The following is a 21,698-nucleotide window of genomic DNA, read 5'->3' on the forward strand; positions in this document are numbered from 1 at the left end:
CCTGTTGTACAACTACTTAAAGATAATACTAAAACAAAATAAAGCCAGTTGGGCTGAGGATTTAGCTGAGTGGGAGAGCAGACCCTGAGTTCAGTCCTCAGTTCTGAAAAACAAAACAACCCCATGAGGGAGGAGAAACTGGCCAATTCTAAAAAGCGAAGAAGCTGAGTAAGCAATGAAGGACCAAACCTACAGTGATCTATAGATTATAGTATGAAGTTTGAATTTTATCTCAAGCACATCAAAAACTCAAGGAAGAGTCGTAAGATATATATGATATATAATTTACATCTAAGGTACACTTCAGGTGGTTAACTGCAAGAATTGACTGAAAAATGGCAATTAAAAAAAGAGACATCAATTGCTTGGCCTGGAGGGTAGCAATGAGAGGTCATGGGGTGGTATGAGCTTGATGATACTAAGAATTTGGGGCAAGGAGCTGGTGGCTCACACCTGTTATCCTAGCTCCTCAGGAAGCTGAGATCTGAGGATCAGTTCCAAGCCAGTAAGCGTAGGAAAACCTGTGAGACTGCAATCTCCAATTAACTATCAGAAAACTGGAAGTGGCTTGAAGTAATACAGCACTAGCCTTGGGCAAAAAAGCTCAGGGATAGTGCCCAGGCCTTGAGTTCAAGTTCCGCAACTGACCGGGGGGGTGGGGGGGGGAGATTATGGGGTAAGGTGAGGATGGCTCTTGGCTTGGGTAGCTAGAGATGGAGGCAGCAGTTATAGAATTGGATTAGTACGGACTACAAAGCAATCAAGAGTTTTTCTTTTCCCCTAATGCTTATAATAATATGTATTATTTTAAAATATTAAAACAAGGCTACTGGGGTAGCTGAGATCCAGGAACTGTAATTCAAAAGCCAGTTGGGCAGAAAAGTTCACATAACTCCATCTGCATCCAAAATAATCAGAAAGCAAGCCAGGCTAGAGGTATGGCTCAAGTAACTGCACGACACACATATGCATATAACATGCAAATAGAGCATATACCATGTGACATACGCATGACACATACATATTTATATACAGATGAAAGGCATGGGGCATCTTATCATCCAATCCTAACCCTTTGCTCGTATACTTAGCATACCATATCTGTACATGGGTAGGGGGATTTCCAAACCTGTCTTGAAACCTCTGAGAACCAGACAAATAGAACCTAGCAAAGAACACAGCCTCTACACAGATATGGAAGGGGACCACATGCCATGAAAGTTATCTCCAGTTAGTAGGTATCACAGCCTTAACCAGAAAAGGGCAGAAGAGCTGGATGTATAAACACAAAGTGGGCTGGAGGATTTGTAGTGGATTCAAACTACATGAGATACTGGTTGCTCTGATGAGAATTAAAGTCTCATTTCTGCTAAGAGGAGAAAAAAGACTGAGGAAAGTTCATAGATTGGGCATTACCTTGTAAGAAGTATTTTAAACTAGTAGAAGATTTTACTGAGAAAACATCCTAGAACCCTGGAGAGTCAGGGATGAAGGTTGCTGGCCTTCATGTCCAAGGTGTACCATTTATAAGGTCTACGGAAAAGCACTGTCTCTCAACAAAAGACAAATGTCCCCAGAGAAATCCTGACATATGTCTGCACAAAGTAGCTAGCTTAATCTGCAAAACAAAATAACTAAGCAAACAATTTAAATGAAACATTTCCTTATGTCATTTCTATACCACCAATCTAGCTGCAAGGTTTCCCAAGGATGGTCTGCAGTCACGATTCTAAACCATGGTCCTGACAATCACTGAGGAAGACTGAAAGAACCAAAGCTCACATCATCAGCACAGTACTAAAATCCAACACAAAATTGCTGGTCTCAACATGAAACCCAAAAAGCTACATGTGAGTATCATAAATACAAAATAAAACATTACATAGGAATTTCAAGGTGTGTGTATTGTGTGCATATGTGTGTACACATGCATGCATGCTGATCCTGGGGCTTGAACTCAGAGCCTGAGTGCTGTCCTTGAGCTTTTCTGCTCAATGCTACAGCTCTACTACTTGAGCCACAGCCCCACTTTCAGCTCTGGTGATTATCTGGAGATAGAAGTCCATGGACTTTCTTCCTGCTTGGGCTAATTTTAAACTGATCTTCAGAACTCAACCTCCTAAGTAGCTAGGATTATGGGCATGAGCCATCAGTGCCCAGCTTAAAATTTAGTCTTGCGATCAATTTTAACTACTAGATCAACATGGCACTAGAGCAAATGCTGGCAGTCAGCATTTATCTCACTTCTTTTACACATCAAGGAAATATATGCCAGTCTACTGAGACATACTGTGCTTTCTTCCCCACCTCCCAGGCTCCAGACAGAGGTGACACCCTGTGTCTGCAGTAGTCCAGCTCACTGGTGCATTCATTCACCTGTCATACTGGAGCCTGGAGGATCTGTAGTATCTAACTTGGACTTATTAAACAGTAACATGGTTCAGTTTTCAGGTTTGTGGAAAAGGGCTATCCTGGGCTATCACAGCAGTACACAGACCATATAATCAAGAAAACCCAGTGCGTAACTCCCTATTAAATATGTATTAGAGAATCCCTTGTGAAAACTAGAAATCACACAAATTAGATTGTATGTTACGTAGTCCTTCTAAATGACTTATACAATGGGGGGGGGGGGGAGAGATACTTTAGATCAAGAACACATTACCAGAACCTGGCATGTGGATATCTTCCAAGTACAAAATTCACTGGGGGCAATCTGTTCCCCTAGATAGAACCAGCGAAACCACAACAAAACACAGCTTAAGGTGATTTTGCACTACTCTTCTTGGTTTGTTGCTATTAAAACTGTGGTAATCTAGGTAACCATACAAAGGGCTTCCTGTATTTTACAACGTTCATTTCGTCAAGTGAGGTTTGTCTGGAAGAACTCTGAAGTCAAATTTAAGAGTAGAAATGGGAGAAATCTGCTTTCTACTTTTTCCTTCATAGTCCATAACACATTGGTTCCACCCAGAGACTGTAAACACTGTACCTCAAATGATACTGTGTGTAACATGTCACATGTTCCAAGCTTTTGTGGGCTGGGTGACTTTGTACCTTCAAAGTTTGTGAAAGACAGATACAAAGAAACAGCCATGCTCATAGAATACCAGCAAGAGTAGTACACATTGTGATCTTTTGTACCACACATAATATTCACTTTTTCACAGTTCCCCCTACAAAACCAAAATGTCATTTAACCTTTAGAAGTAATCCCAACTATGCAAACTACTAAGCTTTCCTGAAATTGTTATTCAAGAAGGAAACATTACTATTATAAATGTTAACATGCGATCATTTAAAATATTGGCAAGATGAAAAATAATCTCCATTTACTTTATGGACTTCAAGTAAGAATGTCTGCTGTTATATTCAATGAAATTCATAGCACCCTTCTACTGGGAGGCACTTTTATGACTGGAGAAAATGCAACTATCCCATTGCCAATATAACACTTAAATGAAAACTGTAGGCACCCCTCCTCATAGATTATGCTGTCTTATCATGTATAATTCTAATTTTTTACCATAATTAAGTTTTTTTCTATCAATGTTCCAACTGCCCTAGTGACACAAAGAATTCCAGTGATTATAGCTAGCAAGAGAAATGGTCTTGTAAAAATGAACAATACTAGCTCATTATCCATTACCATACTAAATTATCCGAGGTTAAGTAACACATAAAAAGGTTTATTTAGTTACTTAGCAGGCCCACAAGGGCCTGGAGTCCTCATCAGCTGATCTCTGGTTAGGAGACCATGGCATCATGGTAGGAACACGAGAATGATGAGAGAGATGTGGGAGAAGAGACAGATCGACACCAGGGAACCAAAGCACTATGTTAATCTGTTTCAATATACCCAATACCTAATCACTTCCCTCTAGCTACTATTTCTGAGAAACAAACTCCCAACACATTAACACTTGGAAGACACAGTCAAACTACATCCAAATCATGGCCCAAATGCAAGATCTGGCTATGAGGTTACTAACACTTAAGAAGCCAGTAGTGAGGAAGTGAAGGGTTCCTAAACATGAAAGCTCTAACCCAAGCAGAGAAAACAGCTTCATGAATGTAATAATCCCATTTTGTACCATTTCCCCTTTCATTACTACTGCTCTTTAATAGAACAGTCCCTCCTTTCCTACAAATTGCCTCTCAATATGCCTACCACTCCTCTCAGTGTACTAAGCAAACCATCTCAGGCAAGGTACTGAAACACAGCCCTCCTAAGTGATGAAAAATACTAAAAATTGTCAAGAGGACAGTTCAGGATTGTCCCAAGAGAGATGGTGGCAGTACAAGCCCCATAAATGGTCCTTCAGATTAACCAAGAGTCCCAAGTAGGTTTAGCATTCTCATTAGGTTGAGAAGGGTGGAGAACACAGGAACGCACAAACATATCATCAGAGTCGGGATCCTCAGTAAGAGTGTGACTCTCAATCATTTTGATAGCTGTGCTGCCATAGAAAGTAGTGGCCATCTTTCTAAGATTGTGTCCAGAAAGCGTTCACCAGGAGGTCTTGCGGATGACACAGGGACAAAGGGTCTACATCTCTAAGTTCAAAGGCTGGTGACAATCACTGCTCATAGAAGGGAGCTGCAGTCTACCACTACACTATTTTTTTGGGGGGGGGGGCGGGGAGGGTCCGGTCATGGGGCCTGAACTCTGGGCTTGGGCACTGTCCCTCAGCTCTTCAGCTCAAGGCTAGCGCTCTACCACTTGAGCCACAGCGCCACTTCCAGCTTTTTTGCTTTTTGCTTATGTGGTACTGAGTAATCAAACCCAGGGCCTCATGCATGCAAGGCAAGCGCTCTACCACTGAGCCACCTTACCTTCCCAACCCCTACCACTACACTCTTTTTTTTTGGGGGGGGGGTTGGCCATGGGGCTTGAACTCTGGGCTTGGGCGCTGTCCCTCAGCTCTTCAGCTCAAGGTGAGTGCTCTACCACTTGAGCTACAGCGCCACTTTCAGTTTTCTGGTGTTTTTTTTTTTTTTTTTATTGGAGATAGGAGTCTCACAGTCTCTCCTGCCCAGGGTTGGCTTTGAACCGCGATCCTCAGATCTCAGCCTCCTGAGTAGCTAGGATTACAGGTGTGAGCCACCAGCGCCCAGCTACCACTACACTCTTTAATGGATAATATAGTTGGGTTCCCACACAACCATCTGTCCCCAAAACACAAGGTCATTTAACATTTCTTCCCCTTTTCCCCTTACATGCCTGTTGGCCCAAGTAAAACCTGCAATGGCAGACATATTAACATACTTTGGGGTGATCAGGCAGAAAGGGATTACTTTACATTTAAGAACCTAGTATGGGGGCTGGGAAGGTAGCTCAGTGGTAGAGTGCTTGCCTTGCATGTATTAGGCCCTGGGTTCGATTCCTCAGCACCACACAAGCAGAAAAGGCCGGAAGTGGCACTGTGGCTCAAGTGGTAAAGCACTAGCCCTGAGCTGAAGAGCTGAGGGACAGCACCCAGGCCCACAGCTCAGGTGCCACAACTGACAAAAAAAAAAAAAAAAGAACCTTGTATGTTCCCACTTATTTATTTATTTTTTTGGTCTGTCATGGGGCCTGAACTCTGGGCCTGTGTGCTGTCCCTCAGCTTTTCAGCTCAAGGCTAGCACTCTACCACTTGAGCCACAGCAGCATTTCTGGCTTTTTTTTTTTGCTTATGTGGTGCTGAGGAATAGAACCCAGGGCCTCAGGAATGCAAGGCAAGCGTTCTACCACTGAGCCACCTTCCCAGCCCCCACTTAAAATTTTAAGCACAAATAACTCTTAAATAGCAACAGTTGTGGCAGGGAACCAGATGATCATAAATAAACCTGCGTATAAAGTGTCATTGGCTGAAAGGGTAGGCACAAGAACAAGTAAGAAACTTATTTGCTCTGAAGAGCAAACATAGAGTTCAGAAAAAATTCCAAATATACAAATACTTTGCAGGTAAAGCTTAATGTTTTTTAATACTCTCTATTTGGAATGCTTCAGTGGATTCTATTTATGGTCTTAGGGTGAGAGTCAGTTATATTAGATCTTTATTACCAGAGGAAATGGGTATTTACTATATTAGGGTAATTACTTTTTTATGAAGACAGTTTATCTCATTAGATGTCACCACTCCAGTAAGAGTAGGTGGGTTCAAGTATTTTATTACCATCTCCCACACTGCTCCTGCCTTAAGGAATGCTGCCTACAACTGTTGGCTGTAACTTTCTATGCCATGGGGTGGCCTGGCCTGATCTGGCGATGAGTGAGGTGAATAGTGGTTCTCTCAACTACAAAGCATTCAAATGGACTCCTATGACCAGAAACATCTATCTGTTGCAGCGGGCTAGGAACTCCCAGAATCCACGGGTGGTGTCATGATCTCTGAATGCTCAGCACTCAGCACAAAGTCTGACATACAAGAGCACAGTAGGTATGTGCTGAAGGGGCATGGAGTTTCTAGAAACTCCCCTGTGAAGAGGTAGTTGCCTGCCAGTGTATGGCATGAGATACACATGTAAAGTTTGAAATTGAAGTGAAGAGTCTTAAACCAGAAAATCCTCTAAGACACAAAGATAAATGCAAAATGAAAATGCCAGTCTTTTTTTTGTGTGTGTGTGGGGGGGGAGGGAAGTGTCGGTCATGGGGCTTGAACTCTGGGCCTGGGCGCTGTCCCTCAGCTCTTCAGCTTAAGGCTAGTGCTCTACCACTTGAGCCACAGCATCACTTCCAGTTTTCTGGTGGTTAAATAGAGGCAAAAGTCTCATGGGCTTTCCCTCCTGGGCTGGCTTTGAACCTCGTTCCCCAGATCTCAGCCTCTTGAGTAGCTAGGATTACAGGCATGAGCCACTGATGCCCAGCAATGCCAGTCATTTTAGCAGTATTATTTTATTTAGCAACAGACAAGTATATAAACTTTATGTTCTTTTTGGGGCACTCAGTGGAAATAATGATAAACTTTCCATTTTGCTCCAAGTATTGCTAAATTACCTGTATAAAAATTGGTATTTATGTTACTTTTCTTGTAAGTAAGATATGTGTTAACATTTCTGCAGTTGTAACGTCATTAAAATTTATAGGGAGGAAGATCCTGACAACGATGCACCCCAGTGTATACAGTCATGGTTTTCACTTAAAGGATGCATTAACACTACAGGATCTTTGTGGGATGTGTGTGGGTGAGGCTGAGGACTTTGGATACATTCCAATGCTAAGACTACTACTGTCATCTAGATGGTGGAGAGGCCCAATTCCAAAGCTGAGAAAAGATGATAGGTTCAATATGGGCTAGGTCCAAGCAGCAAAAAAATAAAATAAAATAAAAACCTCAAAAAAGAAAATGAAAGAAACCTGCCAACAGCAGTTATTTCTGGAGTAAGAAAAGGTAGGTTTTTCCCCCCTTTTTGGAAGGTGTAAGGGAGGACACGAATTAAATTAGGCGTTATTTTATTAAAATCTATATTATAAAGGAATTAGAGGGCTGGAAGTATAGTGCAAGTGGAAGAGGGCTAGCCATGAGCAACAATCAAGTGAACAAGAGGTCTTAAGTTCAAGCCCAGTACCAGGGAAAAAAATTATAAAAACCTAAAGACCATCTTAAGTTAAAATACAAGTAAAGATACCCCAGCTAGGGCTGGGGTAAAGGCGGGGGGGGGGGGGTTCAGGGGAGGAAGAGAATGATGTAGTTCAATGCTAGATCACATGTATAACTGTATAACTGTTTTACAAAGATATGCTAACCTAAGCAATTTCAAGAGTGTAGGGTGGAGGATGTAGAATGAATATGTATCAATATCAATATGTGCCAATCTGTCTAATATACTTACTGATATTGATGTGTGTATATATGTGTATATATATACATAGATACATATATAGAGAGAGAGAGGGAGAGAGAGAGAGAGAGATCTCATTCTGTAAGAATTTAAAACACACTGTAAATGGGGCTGGGAATGTGACTTAGAGGTACAGTGCTTGTCTAGTATGCATGACGTTCTGGGTTCTATTCCTCAGTGAAGTGATGCTGTGGTTCAAGTGGTAGATTGCTACCCTTGGGCAAAAGCTCAGAAACAGTGTCCAGGCCCTGAATTCAAGCCCCAGGACTGGGGGAAAAAAAAACTGTAAATGGAATCATTTGACATCATTTTTACTGAGTTCACACAGTGCTCTACAGAGCTGAAAACTGCAATAAAAATGTAACACAGGCCAAAAACCTTGGCAAGTGCCACAATCATCTGAGTGCTTGCTAGATTGCTGAACCTCTGACTTGAGATTCCAATTTAGGAGTTAGGCACAGGTTCCCAGGTGCTGCTGGCATGGGCCTGAGTACCATATGTGCCAAGTCAGTTTCTAGACTGGCAATGGGGATTGGAGACTGGCTTACTGGCTAAACACTGCCTGCAGTCCTGTACAACCAACACTTGAAGGGCAGGAACGATCAAGTCCCTGAGAAGGTGCTTCCCCTCACAGTTTAAGCTGGTCAGTCCTGATGCTCCATTTTCCCTAGGCAAAGGTGGGCTAAGTTCATACCCTGACTGAATCAGAATATACTACCTCAAATACACTGCTTTGACACACGGATTATTTTGAGTTGAAGGCAATAGGCTCTGCCTACTGCCTTTATACATAAATTTTCACTTGTAAAGATGCCCCTGTCTTTAACATCAGAAAAACCACCCTCATCACTGCGGAGATTCAACTGAGGTGAACCTGCATAAATATGCCTTTCTAAAAACTGGCTTTGTACTCTATTAGTTTGCATTTATTTTGATTTTCTTACAACCTGCCACCCCTAGAGGCCCAAACCTTCCTGGGCCTTTCTCTTGTCTTTCTCCATAGTTTACTGATTGTTGTTAAAACAGCATAGCGCTGACATTTAATCCTTTTCTGATGTTTCTTCTTTCTGGCAGCACCCCTCTGAGCATATAAAATTAAAAATATTAATAAAACATGTATGTCCCTTTTTCCTGTTTATCTGTATTTTTATAAGGTTAATTCACAGGCCTGGCAATTACAGAATCTAAGAGAATTGGGTAACATTTCTTTTTCTTTTTCCTACACTGCTTAGGCTAGTTGAACAGGTTACATTTTAGTTCACTGTTAAATAAAATGGGAGATTACAAAAGGGAAGGTCATACTTCAATAAGAACTATATCAAGGGCTCAAGCAAGGTGTGAGAAAATTGAAAACATGAAAAGGAACAAAATCATAGGTCTATATACTCTGACTAATCACTTGCTCCACTTAAGAAACCAAACTAGAAATAGTGATACATATTGGTATGCTTGTGGCAAAGATTTACTCCTGAACAAAATGCTGAAACAAGGACAGAGGATGACCCATTACAACAATGATACCTACAAGACACTATGTTGGAAATGAACTTTACAACTTCGGGGGTGGGGGATTTAGTAGAAGAAAAAGGGAAAGGGGTAACAATGCTGGATAAGAAATGTACTCATTGTCTTACTCATGTAACTAACTCCTCTGTACAGCATCTTCACAAAATAAAATTTAAAAAAGCAAAAAAAAAAAAAGGTTTATTCTTGGTCTGTTTTTATTTTTTGTTTTTAGATTTCCTAAATTTAGTAACTTCAGCTCCTAAACAAAGAATAATTGAGGTAATACATGTGGATATATTCAGTGTGGGCCTCTTACACAGGAAGTGATATCAAATATTTGCTGTTTCCAAAGTGAGATTAAAAAAAAAGAATCAAATTTTCATACATACTTTCAATTGTTAGTCTGCTCTAACTTGGCTTCTAATGCTCCTTTCAAGTAGATATTGCCTTTGCAGCTACCTCTAGACTCAGACGTATCCTGACATCTTTACCTTCCCCCAGGGTCAGTTTTGGAGCATTAAATACTCACTGGTCCCTTTTCTGAGAGTTCTGTTGCAGTGGTGGTTATGGTTCCCTAGGAATCAAAAGACACAGAGCCAGATTATCTATGCCCATTCTCAAGATGAAGTCATACTCTGAAGAAACCAAAATGAACATCCTTAAGGAAAGAAGGTATGGAAAGGTCTTTTCAGTCACTAACTTTCCTAATTTCTTGGCTTTTACTTGGATGTTTACCAGCCACATCTACATAGTAACAATGGTAGAGTTTATTCTTTACTTCTGTTCTTTCAATTTTGCTGCTATCATTTTTTAATTTCCTACTTGTGGAATAATGACTGATTATATAAATTCATGACAGAATAGTCATGACAATCCACAACTTAGTGGGAAGGTGGCTCAGTGGTAGAGCGCTTGCCTTGCATGCATGAGGCCCTGGGTTCAAATCCTCAGTACCACATAAGTAGGAAAAGCCGGAAGTGGTGCTGTGGTTCAAATGGTAGAGCACTAGCCTTGAGCTGAAGAGCTGAGGGACTGTGCCCAGGCCCAAAGTTCAGGCCCCACCACCAAGGAAAAAAAAAAGTAATTGCTTCTTTTGTAGGACCAATTAAAGACTTTTGTAGGACTAATTAAGCAATTAGAGCAAGAAATCACCATTCACTTACTATAATGATAACTAAGAAAAAGACAAGTCATCCATTACACTTAAAAATTTCTCCCATTTTTTGGGAGAAATTGCATAAAATTATATCATGTAATTTTCATACATGTATATATTTTAATCATTTTTTGGGAGTTGGTCATGGAACTTGATCTCTGAGCTTGGGTACTGTCCCTCGGCTCTTGAGCTGAATGCCAGCTCTCTACTGCTTGAGCCACAGCGCCACTTCCAGTTTTCTTGCCTGGGCTGGCTTTGAACCATGATCCTCAGATCTCAGCCTCCTGAGTAGCTAGGATTACAGGCACGAACCACCAAAGCCCGGCTATTTTCATCATATTTAAGTCCCCATTTTCTTTTTCCCCCCAATTCTTGCTGGTCCTCTTCCTCTTTTCAAGTAATGCCCCTTTTACTTTCATGACTATTTTAAACTGAGAGAAAATACATTATACTTGTTTTTGTGAGTGTAACTTATTTAGCATAATATGATGATTTCCATTTCCATCCATTTTCCTGAAAATGACATAATTTTTGTTTAATGGCTGAATAATATTCCAGTGTGTATATACATATATATATATTTATATATATTTCTTTTTCAATTCATCCACTAATGGACATAGGTTGATTCCATAGTTTGGTTATTGTTAACAGTGCTGCAATAAACATGGATGTGCAAGAATCTCTATTGTATGCTGACTCTGGTTCATTTGGAGTGGTATAGCAGCATCACATAGTACTTCCTTTTATAAAAAACAGAGAGAGAGAGAGAACTATAGTGGTTTTCATAGTGGCTACACTGTTATATTTCAATCAACAGTGATTAAGTGTGCCTTTCTTCTCCACCACACTGGCCAGCATTTATTGTGTTTTACTTTTCTTCATGATAGCCATTCTGACTGGCATGAAATCATGAATTGTAATGCAGTTTTATCAGTTCATTTTTTAAACCTTTGTTTCATCCTCAGAAACATTCCCTCCTGTTCATAGATACTCAAATATTTGCTGTTTCTAGAGGCAAATATACCCCCCCAAAATAAATAAACCCATGATTAACGTATGGAATAGGAGATGGTTCATTTCCCAATGATTCCAGTGGTATCTGCTTCAATTAATTTTAGAAAAACACATCAATTTTCTTACAAAGTACTAAAATTAATCTGGGAAGGAAAAACAAACAATGGCTTTAAAATTTGCTGTACATAGATCAACAGAACTTCAGTATGTGTTCTCTTCATTCAAGAAAGAGAAATACTTAGCTTTCTAGAAATTTGTTTCTGGCCTAGACCCCTCCTCATCTCAAGAACATCTCTTCCCAGGCGCTCTCTTTCCCATTTGCTCTGAACTAGGGCCCTTAAGGGCTCATCACAATCTTATCTTCAATGAACACTCACTCCATCGGAATCATTTCATGTACAGGCTTACACAGAATCTGCTACTTATCAGGCAGTGATGTGAAGAGGCATTCCTTCTTGGAGCTTACGCATTAGTAGACAAATGATGAAGTAGCTCTCTGCCACAGGAAGGGGGAAGGCACTACAAAGCAAAGGAACTGAGCCACCTTCTTTGCCATCTCGTGTATTCAGAAGAACATGTCAGGAGGCCCCCAGGGGAGGAGGTACCTATTCTTTTCCATTATAACTTAAGATTTTATACTTAACAAGTCACTTTTGGTTTAAATTTAAAGTACTTTACGGACATTTTCACATAAGGAAGTTAACAAAATCATATTCAAATAGGAGCTATTAGCTTCCTTATATACGAAATATAAAGAAATGGGGCTTCTGCCCAGGGCAAGTTTCCTTTGTGAAAGACATTACTCAAGAGCAATGTTTGCCTGGAGGACATGAGTGGAGCAAAGCAGTGTGGGAAGCAGTAATCAGTAAAAGCTTCTAGGTTTAGTGAAAAAGGACTAGAAAGCCATGTTGGCTCAAAGTTTGTGAATCTTTGCCAAAATGAGCACACACGCACACCATTTTTGTGGACCATAAAAGGGGGACCACAGAGCTCCTGAAGCCATTTCTGCTCCTCCTAAAATAACAAAACTGAAACTCTACTCTCCAGACCAGGGACCTAGCATGATTAGGCAAACATCCTGCTGCAGTTCATACACAAAGGAATACAGTTACATTCCAATCAAACTTTATGTAGGACACTAATTTTTCTGTCTACTCTCCCTACTCCAACCCCCAGTACTGGAATTTAAACCTAGTGCCTTATGCTTCCTAGGCAGATACTCTACAACTTGAGCCACACCTCTGGTCCTTTTTGCTTTCATTTCTTTTCAAATGGGGTCTTGGCTTTTTGGCATTGGCCAGCCTAAATCAAAATCTTCCTGTTGATGCTTCCTCCAGTAGCTGGGCTAACAGATGTTCCACTACTATGCCCAGTTTTTAATTGGTTGAGATGTGGTCTCAAACTATTTTTGCCACAGCTAGTCTCAAACTGTAAACCTCCCAGTATCAGTCTCCCAAGAAGATAGGAATACAGGTATAAGCTACAGTACCTGGCTACGTTTTAGTTTCTTATATTTCAAATCTTGGTAAATATCCTCTTGATTTTCATTTTTTAAAAAGCCATTAGAAAATGTGAAACCCCTTCTTGGCTTATAGGCCATACAAGTCAGGTCCAAGTTGCCAACCCAATGCCTGCCCTGTCATCAATAAAGGTGCAGCCAGTTCTCCATCTAGGCAATAAACGAGAATAGGGAAAAATATAGGAAGAGAAACTGGGACACAACTCTGATTATCTCATTGAATTCAGCTCACTGTGCCAGAACCACTTCTCCCAGAATCAACTTCTCTGCCTGGATGACAATCTCCTCCACTTCTAAACTTCCATGGTCCTTCCCATACAAATGAGTAAGAGAGAAGAAACTGTTTATGTACACAGGCCAGTTCAAGGGCAATTATCACACCTATAAACAAATGTACTTGTCCCAGGTGAGAGCTGACTTGGAGCACGAAGAGCAGTATTCATGTTGTATGTATTTGAAAAAATATTACTAGCAAGATGGCAATTTTCTGCCCAAAAGGAAATCCAAGATTACAGAATATATGCAGCCCTAAATGAAAACCTGTTGAATGCACAGTTAGAACAATGTTGTAGAGGAACACTTCTCTGTGGAGGAAAGTGGCTCTTCAGCAAATCAACAGCACTTCATTTTCCACTATTCTACTGGGATTGGGTTGAAGGATACATATGCATATGCACATGCATGAGTGCGCAATTGAAAACTCAACACAAAGGGCCAGAGCTCTAAAGAACCATAGCTCCTGAGGTGATGGAGGAAGAAGGGGCACTCTGTCCTGGTACCAACAGAGCAGGTACAGGTCAGCCTACAGGCCTTCAGGAGCAGTCATTCCCTAAAGCAGTCAGGAGGGGGCTCATCAGCTTAGCTAGTGGAAACCAGCCTGTGCAATAGTGACAGGAAATGAATGGGAGCTGTCAATGGCAGGAAACAGAAGAGCTATCAGATAGCTGTGGCAAGGACTATTAGGTGATATAGCACATGTGTATCATGTATGAGACCTGACCTTTGTTATCCCTAGCAGCACACCTACGGCAGTTTAAGACACAACCCAGGCCTAAAGTGAGGCATGTTCAGTGGGGCTCGGCTAAGAAAAATATGTATATTGTGTAAATTGTGGGGAAGTTCTGAGAAGGATTTATGGGTAGGTCATATCACAACCAAGGAAGATGTACATCCTAGAAGTGGGCACGGTGAGGATAACACAGGAACAGTGTTCGATGCAGTCCTACTATGAAACAAGAACAGCAAAACCTGACCGCCTGAATGACACAGCAAAACAGAACTATTTTTGAACCTCCAGTAGGAAATGCTAAAAGCATTTCTGGTTACTCAAATGGGCATGCTAAACAAGAGGCATAGCTTGCAAATCAATACCAGCCACACTTAACTGAAGGTAGGTTCTTAACATCAGACTCAATGTCTAAGAATATATAAAGGTAGCTACCTACTTCAAAAAATGAACAAAAAACTACAACATATTTATTGCAAGACACTGCTTAGAGCAATTCAGTGTGTTGAGACAGTAAGGGTGGCAGAGACAGCTGGTGTTGTCTTAAAAGACAAATACCAAAAACCAGGAGGAAAGAAAAGTTAGGTGGTAAGATCTCCCAAAGGTCTTGCAGACACTTTCCCACTTTTGAGAAGGACCCTCAGAGTCACTGCCCATAGTTTAGAGCAACAGCTATGGCAGCCTACCCAAGCACTCACCTTTTCCATTAACAGCCAAGCCTGTGGCCATGGCTGCGGTCACAGGGCCAGACACCTGAGGCACTAGTGGATGTATTCGGGGCCTGCTCCCCATTCTGGCTCGCTCGGCACCAGGGCCCAACAAAGCTCCAACTGGCTTCTCTGCAGCTACCTCCGGCGCTACTGTGTCCTCTGGTCCCTGCTCGACTGGGTCCAGTTTCTCAGGGCTCTCACTCTGAAAGCCGTCCACCGAGGTCCTGCTCTTAATGGGGCTCTTAGGCACAAGGATCTTGATACCTGACTTTGCGAGGTCCATGTTCTTTCGGCTTGAAAGAGACGGAGCTGTGTTTTTCCTGAACTTCTGGCTGGCAGCAAACAACTGGCTGGTTTTGGTCTCGTGGTCTTTGCCGATCACTAGTGTCTTGGGAGAGGTCTTAGAGAAGCTGCTGTTGGTGGACCTGGAGATCTGCTTCCTAGCATTGTTGGGAGAGGTCCTATTTGCACGAGCTAGGCCACTCTCTTTCTGCTTCTCACTGTGGCGGCGGTTGAAGTCATGAATGTACTCCTCACAGTTCACCAGATGTTGCTCAGGCTCCCATGTGTCGTCCTCGCTGTCATAGCCTTTCCACCGAACCAGATACTCTGTCTTCCCTTTTTTGTTTTTTCTTTTGTCAACAATCCTTTCAACCTGGATATGAGAATAGAAAAAATTTATAAAACAAAACTAACTTCTACGAGAAAGATACAAGTTTAATCAGAAAACATCAAAACTAATGAAAGCTCCACATACAATCTTAACTAGTTAGGAGGCTAAGACTGAGACTCACAGTTAGAAACCAGCTCAGGCAGACAAATCTGAGACACATTTATCTTCAATTAACCAGCAAAATGCCCGAAATGGAGAACACAATATCATCAGCTATGAATAAAAAAAGCCAACAGAAAGAGGCCCTGAGTTCAAGCCACAGTACTGGCACAAAAGAAAACAAAAAAGCATCATGGATCGTCATTATAAAATAGTAATAGAACACTTGATATTTCTTTGACTTATAGGTTCAAGTGAAAAGCTCAAAGATTCTGCTCAGAATATCTATCTATCTATCTATCTATCTATCTATCTATCTATCTATCTATCTATCTATCTATCTATCTATCTATCTATCCATGTGTCAAAGAATTACATGAAGCCCATTAATAGGTATAATTTTTATGTCGCTATGTTTCAGATGAAATAAAAATGTTTTACCACAAGAAAGTAATTTCAAACTACATTCTTCCTTTAAATATTAAATCAGAAATATATTTTCAGTTATCAGTTTAGGGGGGCGGGCTGTGTTTTATTTCTCCACTGAACCCTGACAGCCTCAGTTGGTTCTTAAAGAGATGAGTGAAGCAGCACTAGGTATTATACCTGGGTATACTTAGATGACCAGAAGTAGGCAATAACTTAGGAGGAACTAGGAGCCTTCTCAGTTGTGCAGAAACACATCATTTACTGTACTATTCTAAAGCACTTAGTTAAGGCTAAAAAGGTAATTTGTTGTAATAAGATGCTCTATGATGGTCAGGTTAAATTTATCTTCAAATATTGGCTTTACTTGTAATCTTCTAAAGATGCCATTGATCTTTGAATTATTATCCATAAGTCATATATGAAATTTACAAACTCACATACACACGCTGGCTTGATTTTGATATTCAAAGTGTAAATGAGAGATCCATAATTCAAATGAAAAAATTAGAAATATTTCATACTTGTTGCTACATCTACACTTAATGTAAAATCTACCAGACTTCTCTAGTGGCCACAAGTGTCTGTTTGTCACTTTGGGTGGTATCGTGTCTGGGAGACAGATGCTACAGCCAGGTAGCAGCTCTTTATACACAAGGTCTAAGTACATCATTATCAAGGACATCAGTTAAACTCTAGCAAAGTTAAACACTGCTGTGCCTAGTTCTTTAATACTAAAAAATAAAGTAGGCTGTTTGAACACAACTGTATGAAACTCCAGAAAATACCTGTCCTTATCACTTCCTGTAGTCAAAATCCATAACCAACACCCCAGTATATCAATTTCAGATACAGAGGATTAAAACTCCAACTACAGAACAGCCTAAAATGAAACACATACTGTCTCTATGGAGAGGATTAAGTAAGCCATGTTTGTTAAGAGAAGAGTTCACACCTAACAGATCTCCTGAGCCAGAAATTAATGTCAGAACAGTGTGAGCCAAGTCCACACAGTCCATAATACAAGAAGGAAAGCTTTTAAAGTGCTTTTCCTCAGCTTTTTCACTTGTGAATAGCTATGCATAAAGGTGCAAGCATTTCAATTTAACAAAAAACATGTATTTCTAGAAACTTCCACAAAAACCAATTTCATGGCAGTAGAAGTTTAAAAGTTTTAAAGGGAAGGGGTTAAGAGATCATCCCTTACGGGAAAACTATGCTTAATCCTTTTATTTGTTCCTTCCTAAATCAATTTCCATTCCAGAAACATGTACTGTCAGCCAGAGGACCCCTTTTTCCTTTCCTTCATTTCCCTGAAGCTGAGGCAGGGGTGTAGGGGGCAGAAGTAGGCTTCTTTCCCTTCCTTCCTTTATCTTGTATTCCTGGGTTTTCTCCTCTAGGCCCTTCAGCCCCTGCACATCTTCAGCTGTGCATGTGTGCATGCACTCATGCATACACACAAGCTGGTCCCTCAGGTCTGATCAGTGGCTGGACTTTTTATAGATGCTAAAGGAAAGCAGTAGTACACCAGAGGTTGGTACCTATAAAGAGAATAGGGTCTCCCAGCCACTAAACTCTGCCATGGGGGCAAAAGAAACAGGTATAGATAATACGTAACTACTAAGGTGGTATTAATACAAGAACTCATTTATAATGAACTTTGAATTTTACAAATTTTATGCACTATAAATAATATTGTTCTTTTAATTTTCCAAGTATTTGTTTGTTTTGTTTTTGTTTTTGGGTCTGGTCGTGGGGCCTGAACTCTGGGCCTGAGCGCTGTCCCTCAGCTCTTCAGCTCAAGGCTAGCGCTCTACCACTTGAGCCACAGTGCCACTTCCGGCTTTTTTTCTTTTTGCTTATGTGGTGCTGAGAAATTGAACCCAGGGCCTCAGGCATGCAAGGCAAACACTCTACCACTGAGCCACCTTCTCAGCCCCCCCCCAAGTATTTAAATGACACATATATAAGGAAAAAGTATGCCTGTCTACAATGTGAGAGGTCTACAGGACTCACACTGACCACTAGACACTAGAGCCAATACCAAATACCAAAGAGCTGGGTACATGAAGTCCATACAGCTTGATCCCCCAGAAGGATGGGTGGCTTTTGAAAAAGGAAGGTCCTAATGATTCCTCCTGTCTGAGTAGCTAATGTAATCAAATCTCCTACAAATCTGGCATCATTAAGGTTCAACAAAATTTTGCTGGAATATTTAACCTAAAATTCCTTCCTGTGCATGAGAACGTAAATATTTCTTCAAGTTTCAGTCACCTTCCTGGAGTTTCTCTACATCTGTTTACAAGATCTTTCTCAAAGTACACAGGTAGCTCTCCTCTAGTTTTACAGAATTTCTTTACTCAAGGCTAGTGCTCTACCACTTTGAGCCACAGCGCCTCTTTAGTTTTACAGAATTTCAATGCACAGAATTCCATAAAAAATCAACTCTTTGAAAGGATGTATAAAGAATAGAATTGTGGATGTTTTACTAACATTGTTAAAAGTGATGGAACACTGAAGAAAGAAAGGTATGAACATATATACCCAAATTATCCAGACTCTGCTTTGCTCTGCTCCACAATCACATTCAGCGTACCTTTACATATATCTAACTAAGCTGAGCAAAGTGCTTTTTAAGTTTCCTAACACTCAATCTGAAACACCAAAATTCGGAACCAAAGTGTTCCTTTACATTACAAAGCTCTCAGGGTTCGCAGAGTGATGAAATCGAGCCAAAAAGATCCTCCTAAGCCCTTAAACCACCTACTTGCTGCACCTACCTTGGACCATATTTGGCATCATTGGGTCCAGAAATGTGCTGCAATGTGTTCTCAGTTACAGAGGAAGAAAGAAGAAATGGGTGAAAGGTTCAAGAACATATAAACAGAAATGAAATCTGTGAGAATACTACATAGTTTAAGGGCCAGGAGGAGAGAAAGTATGGGTAATTCAGCTACTGTTGAAATTAAAATACAAAGCAGGGCAAGGCACCCTGGCTCACAAGAAAAAGTCCATCCAAGGAGCAATCTGACACATCACTTGTCAATGGCTGTGCAGGTTGCCTCTACTTGATCTTATCCCTCCCAGAAGAGTATGAGGAGGCTGCTGGAGTAAATGTAAAATGATAGGCAAAGTTGAGAACTTTTTTCAGGTTTGAGTCTCATACTAATGACTGGATAATACGAATCAGCAAAGCATCACTACAGGAATTCTGATGACTTTTAAAATGCAACAGTCTCTTATATAAGGAAAACATTTAAAGAACTAAGAACAAGAAAAATTCCTTTGGGCGGGCGGGGGAGTACTAGAGTTTGAAACTCAGGGTTTCAAGCTTACTAACCTGAGACATGCCACCAGTTTATTTTGTTTTTAGTTATCACATTTAGTGTTCAGGGCCAATCAGGTTGGGATCCTTTTACTTACATTCCAGAACAGCTGAAATGACCAGTGTACATCACTAACCCCTGTTTTTTGTTTTTGAGATGAAGGGTCTCATTAGCTTTTTGTCTGCGTAGGCCTAAACTCTGATCCTCCCAATCTCTACTTCCAAGTAACTAGGAATATAGTTGTGGGACACCATGCCCAACCAAAAACATTGCTTAAACTTTTTTTTATGTAGTCAGTCACAGACAGGAACTTTCAGTTTTATCATGTTGTGACATGACACAGATACAGACACCAAATTCCAAATTTTGAATTGTGATCTTTTTCTGAACTAGAGACAATGCTGTGGTGGGATCCTGTCTGGCAATGCTGGGCATGGACAGGAGATGATTCCTTCCAATATTTTCAACTTACAGTGGGTTAACTGGGCGGTAACTTCATCTTAAATTGAGGAGCCTCTGTATTATAAAAATAGGCTATAGGTCCAATGCCAGAAAGAAGGGTACTAGAAAGAAACCAAAACTGTGCAGAAGCAAAGAGAAGTGGATCCTGAAACAGAGAACAACTCCATGCTGGCTTTTACTTCAAGTCCATTCATTTGCCTAGGGCTGTACATGGCTGGCAGAACTTTGGCAGAAAGCTTAGTGCTTTAGGTACAAAGTTCAGCCTAGGAGTCATAGAGTAGCTGGAAACTTAACATATGATAGCACACACCACCAAAGGCTGAGCCCAAATCAATATGCATAAACCACTATAAATCCTGGAATGTCCTAAACATGACAGTCCAGTACATAACAGCAGTTGGTGGGCAAGGGGGTCCCTGAGACCACCTTCATGTTTGATGCCTCACACATGGGGGACTGAGAGGTCTGGCACATGGACTCACACATGGCTATGATTAACTACAGTGGAAGAATACTGCCCAAATCAGCCAAGATTAAATGGTACATGAAGCAGAAGAGATAGGAGCTTGCCAGTGTCCTCTCCCCAGGGCATCATAATTCATCCCTCCAGAAGCAAGCTGTGACCACACATGTGAGGATGTCTCCAGATAAATTTTACTGGTGGTTGCACACCTGGGCGCCCTCTGCCTAGTGGGTAACAAAATTTCAGACTTCCAGAAGGAAAACAGATACTCAGCATAAAGCACATCAAATTAAGACCACATTTCAATCAAAAAGCAAACAATCAACTGAAATCAATGGGGGAAGGTGAGAGGCCTGATACGTAAGGCCACAACTGTGGAGGCTAGGCAGAGTACATCTGAACAGCTCTGCAGACCCATGGCTCAGACCACAGTCAAAACCACGGGTGGAGCCTTAACCCAAGGAGTGGAAGGAAGCTTAGGGGCTCTACACATACTCCCTAACTATTACAGCTGATGAAAACCAAGGAGAAAAAGTTCTGGGGGGTACCCTAAAGTCACAGAGCACACAAAGAAACTGATTCAAGAGAATCTATTGGCAAAAGAACAGTTATGACATTGGCCATGTCCTACTCCCCCACCCCCAACACACACACCCTGTTCCCCACCTCCAGTTCAGTATCTCAGCTGCTCACTTTAGGTGGGTGAGCCCAAAATCTTTTGGACCCCTTGCCTTTAGCTTCCAATGAAAGCTTATTAAATTTTTCTAGGAAAGGTAAGCCACACAAGCTTGAGCTTGGACTCACTCTTAGGAGTTACATTTCATGTGGTCAGAGATTTGTTCTGGCACCCAAAGTAGTAGTTCACAGGCTTGATCCAGAGGAGTCAACCCAAAAGAGAACTAGTTCCTCAAATAACTGACTTTATTAGAAACATAGTGTGAGTGTTCATGCCCAAAGGTACCCTTGAAAATGGTAATTAAGAGCCACAAAGGCTAAGTCACTGGACATCTAATCTGACAGAGAGAATTGGGTAAGAAAAATCCTACTGATTAAGTACAAACCTAGCTTCAAAAGCCACCCCGGCCTGAACTTAAGAGGATTAGACTAGTCAACAATGTATACACTACACAATATACAAAACAATAGTAGTCAACTAGTATGAGCTAGACATAGCAGCAAATGGAGCCAAAAGTTTAGCAGAAATCAGGGAAAGAGACAAAGAGAACCTACCCCATTAATAGCTGTGACCTCTGAGTTGGATAGTAAAAGACAAATAATTACACTTGGACATACTTATCTAAACAGTCTTAGGAGAGTATCACAAGAGCACAATAGCTAGATACATATGACATATTAAAATGATGCTAATCAACATATACTATACTAGTTATTGCAAATAAGGGAAACCATGGGATCTATGTTTCTTTGGGCCTGGCTTACTTCACTTAATATAATTTTTTCCAAGCCTTTCCATTTCCTAACAAATGGGGCAATGTCATTCTTTCTGA

General features: G+C 40.9%; 1 protein-coding gene across 1 annotated transcript in view; it reads right to left on the bottom strand.

Annotated features, from left to right (window-relative positions):
* Cdyl (chromodomain protein, Y-like) overlaps positions 1-16,609 on the bottom strand; it is a 60,205-nt gene extending 43,596 nt beyond the window's left edge. Inside the window, exons 1-2 of the mRNA XM_013016616.1 lie at positions 16,535-16,609; positions 14,730-15,396 (exon numbers count right to left, since the gene is read on the bottom strand). Of these exons, the coding sequence (XP_012872070.1) occupies positions 14,730-15,396; positions 16,535-16,609 (742 nt within the window). The remainder of the gene's footprint in view (positions 1-14,729; positions 15,397-16,534) is intronic.
* Positions 16,610-21,698: the final 5,089 nt, after the last annotated feature.

The sequence above is a fragment of the Dipodomys ordii genome, unplaced genomic scaffold, assembly GCF_000151885.1.
Source record: "Dipodomys ordii isolate 6190 unplaced genomic scaffold, Dord_2.0 Scaffold32, whole genome shotgun sequence".
Taxonomy (NCBI): Eukaryota; Metazoa; Chordata; class Mammalia; order Rodentia; family Heteromyidae; genus Dipodomys; species Dipodomys ordii.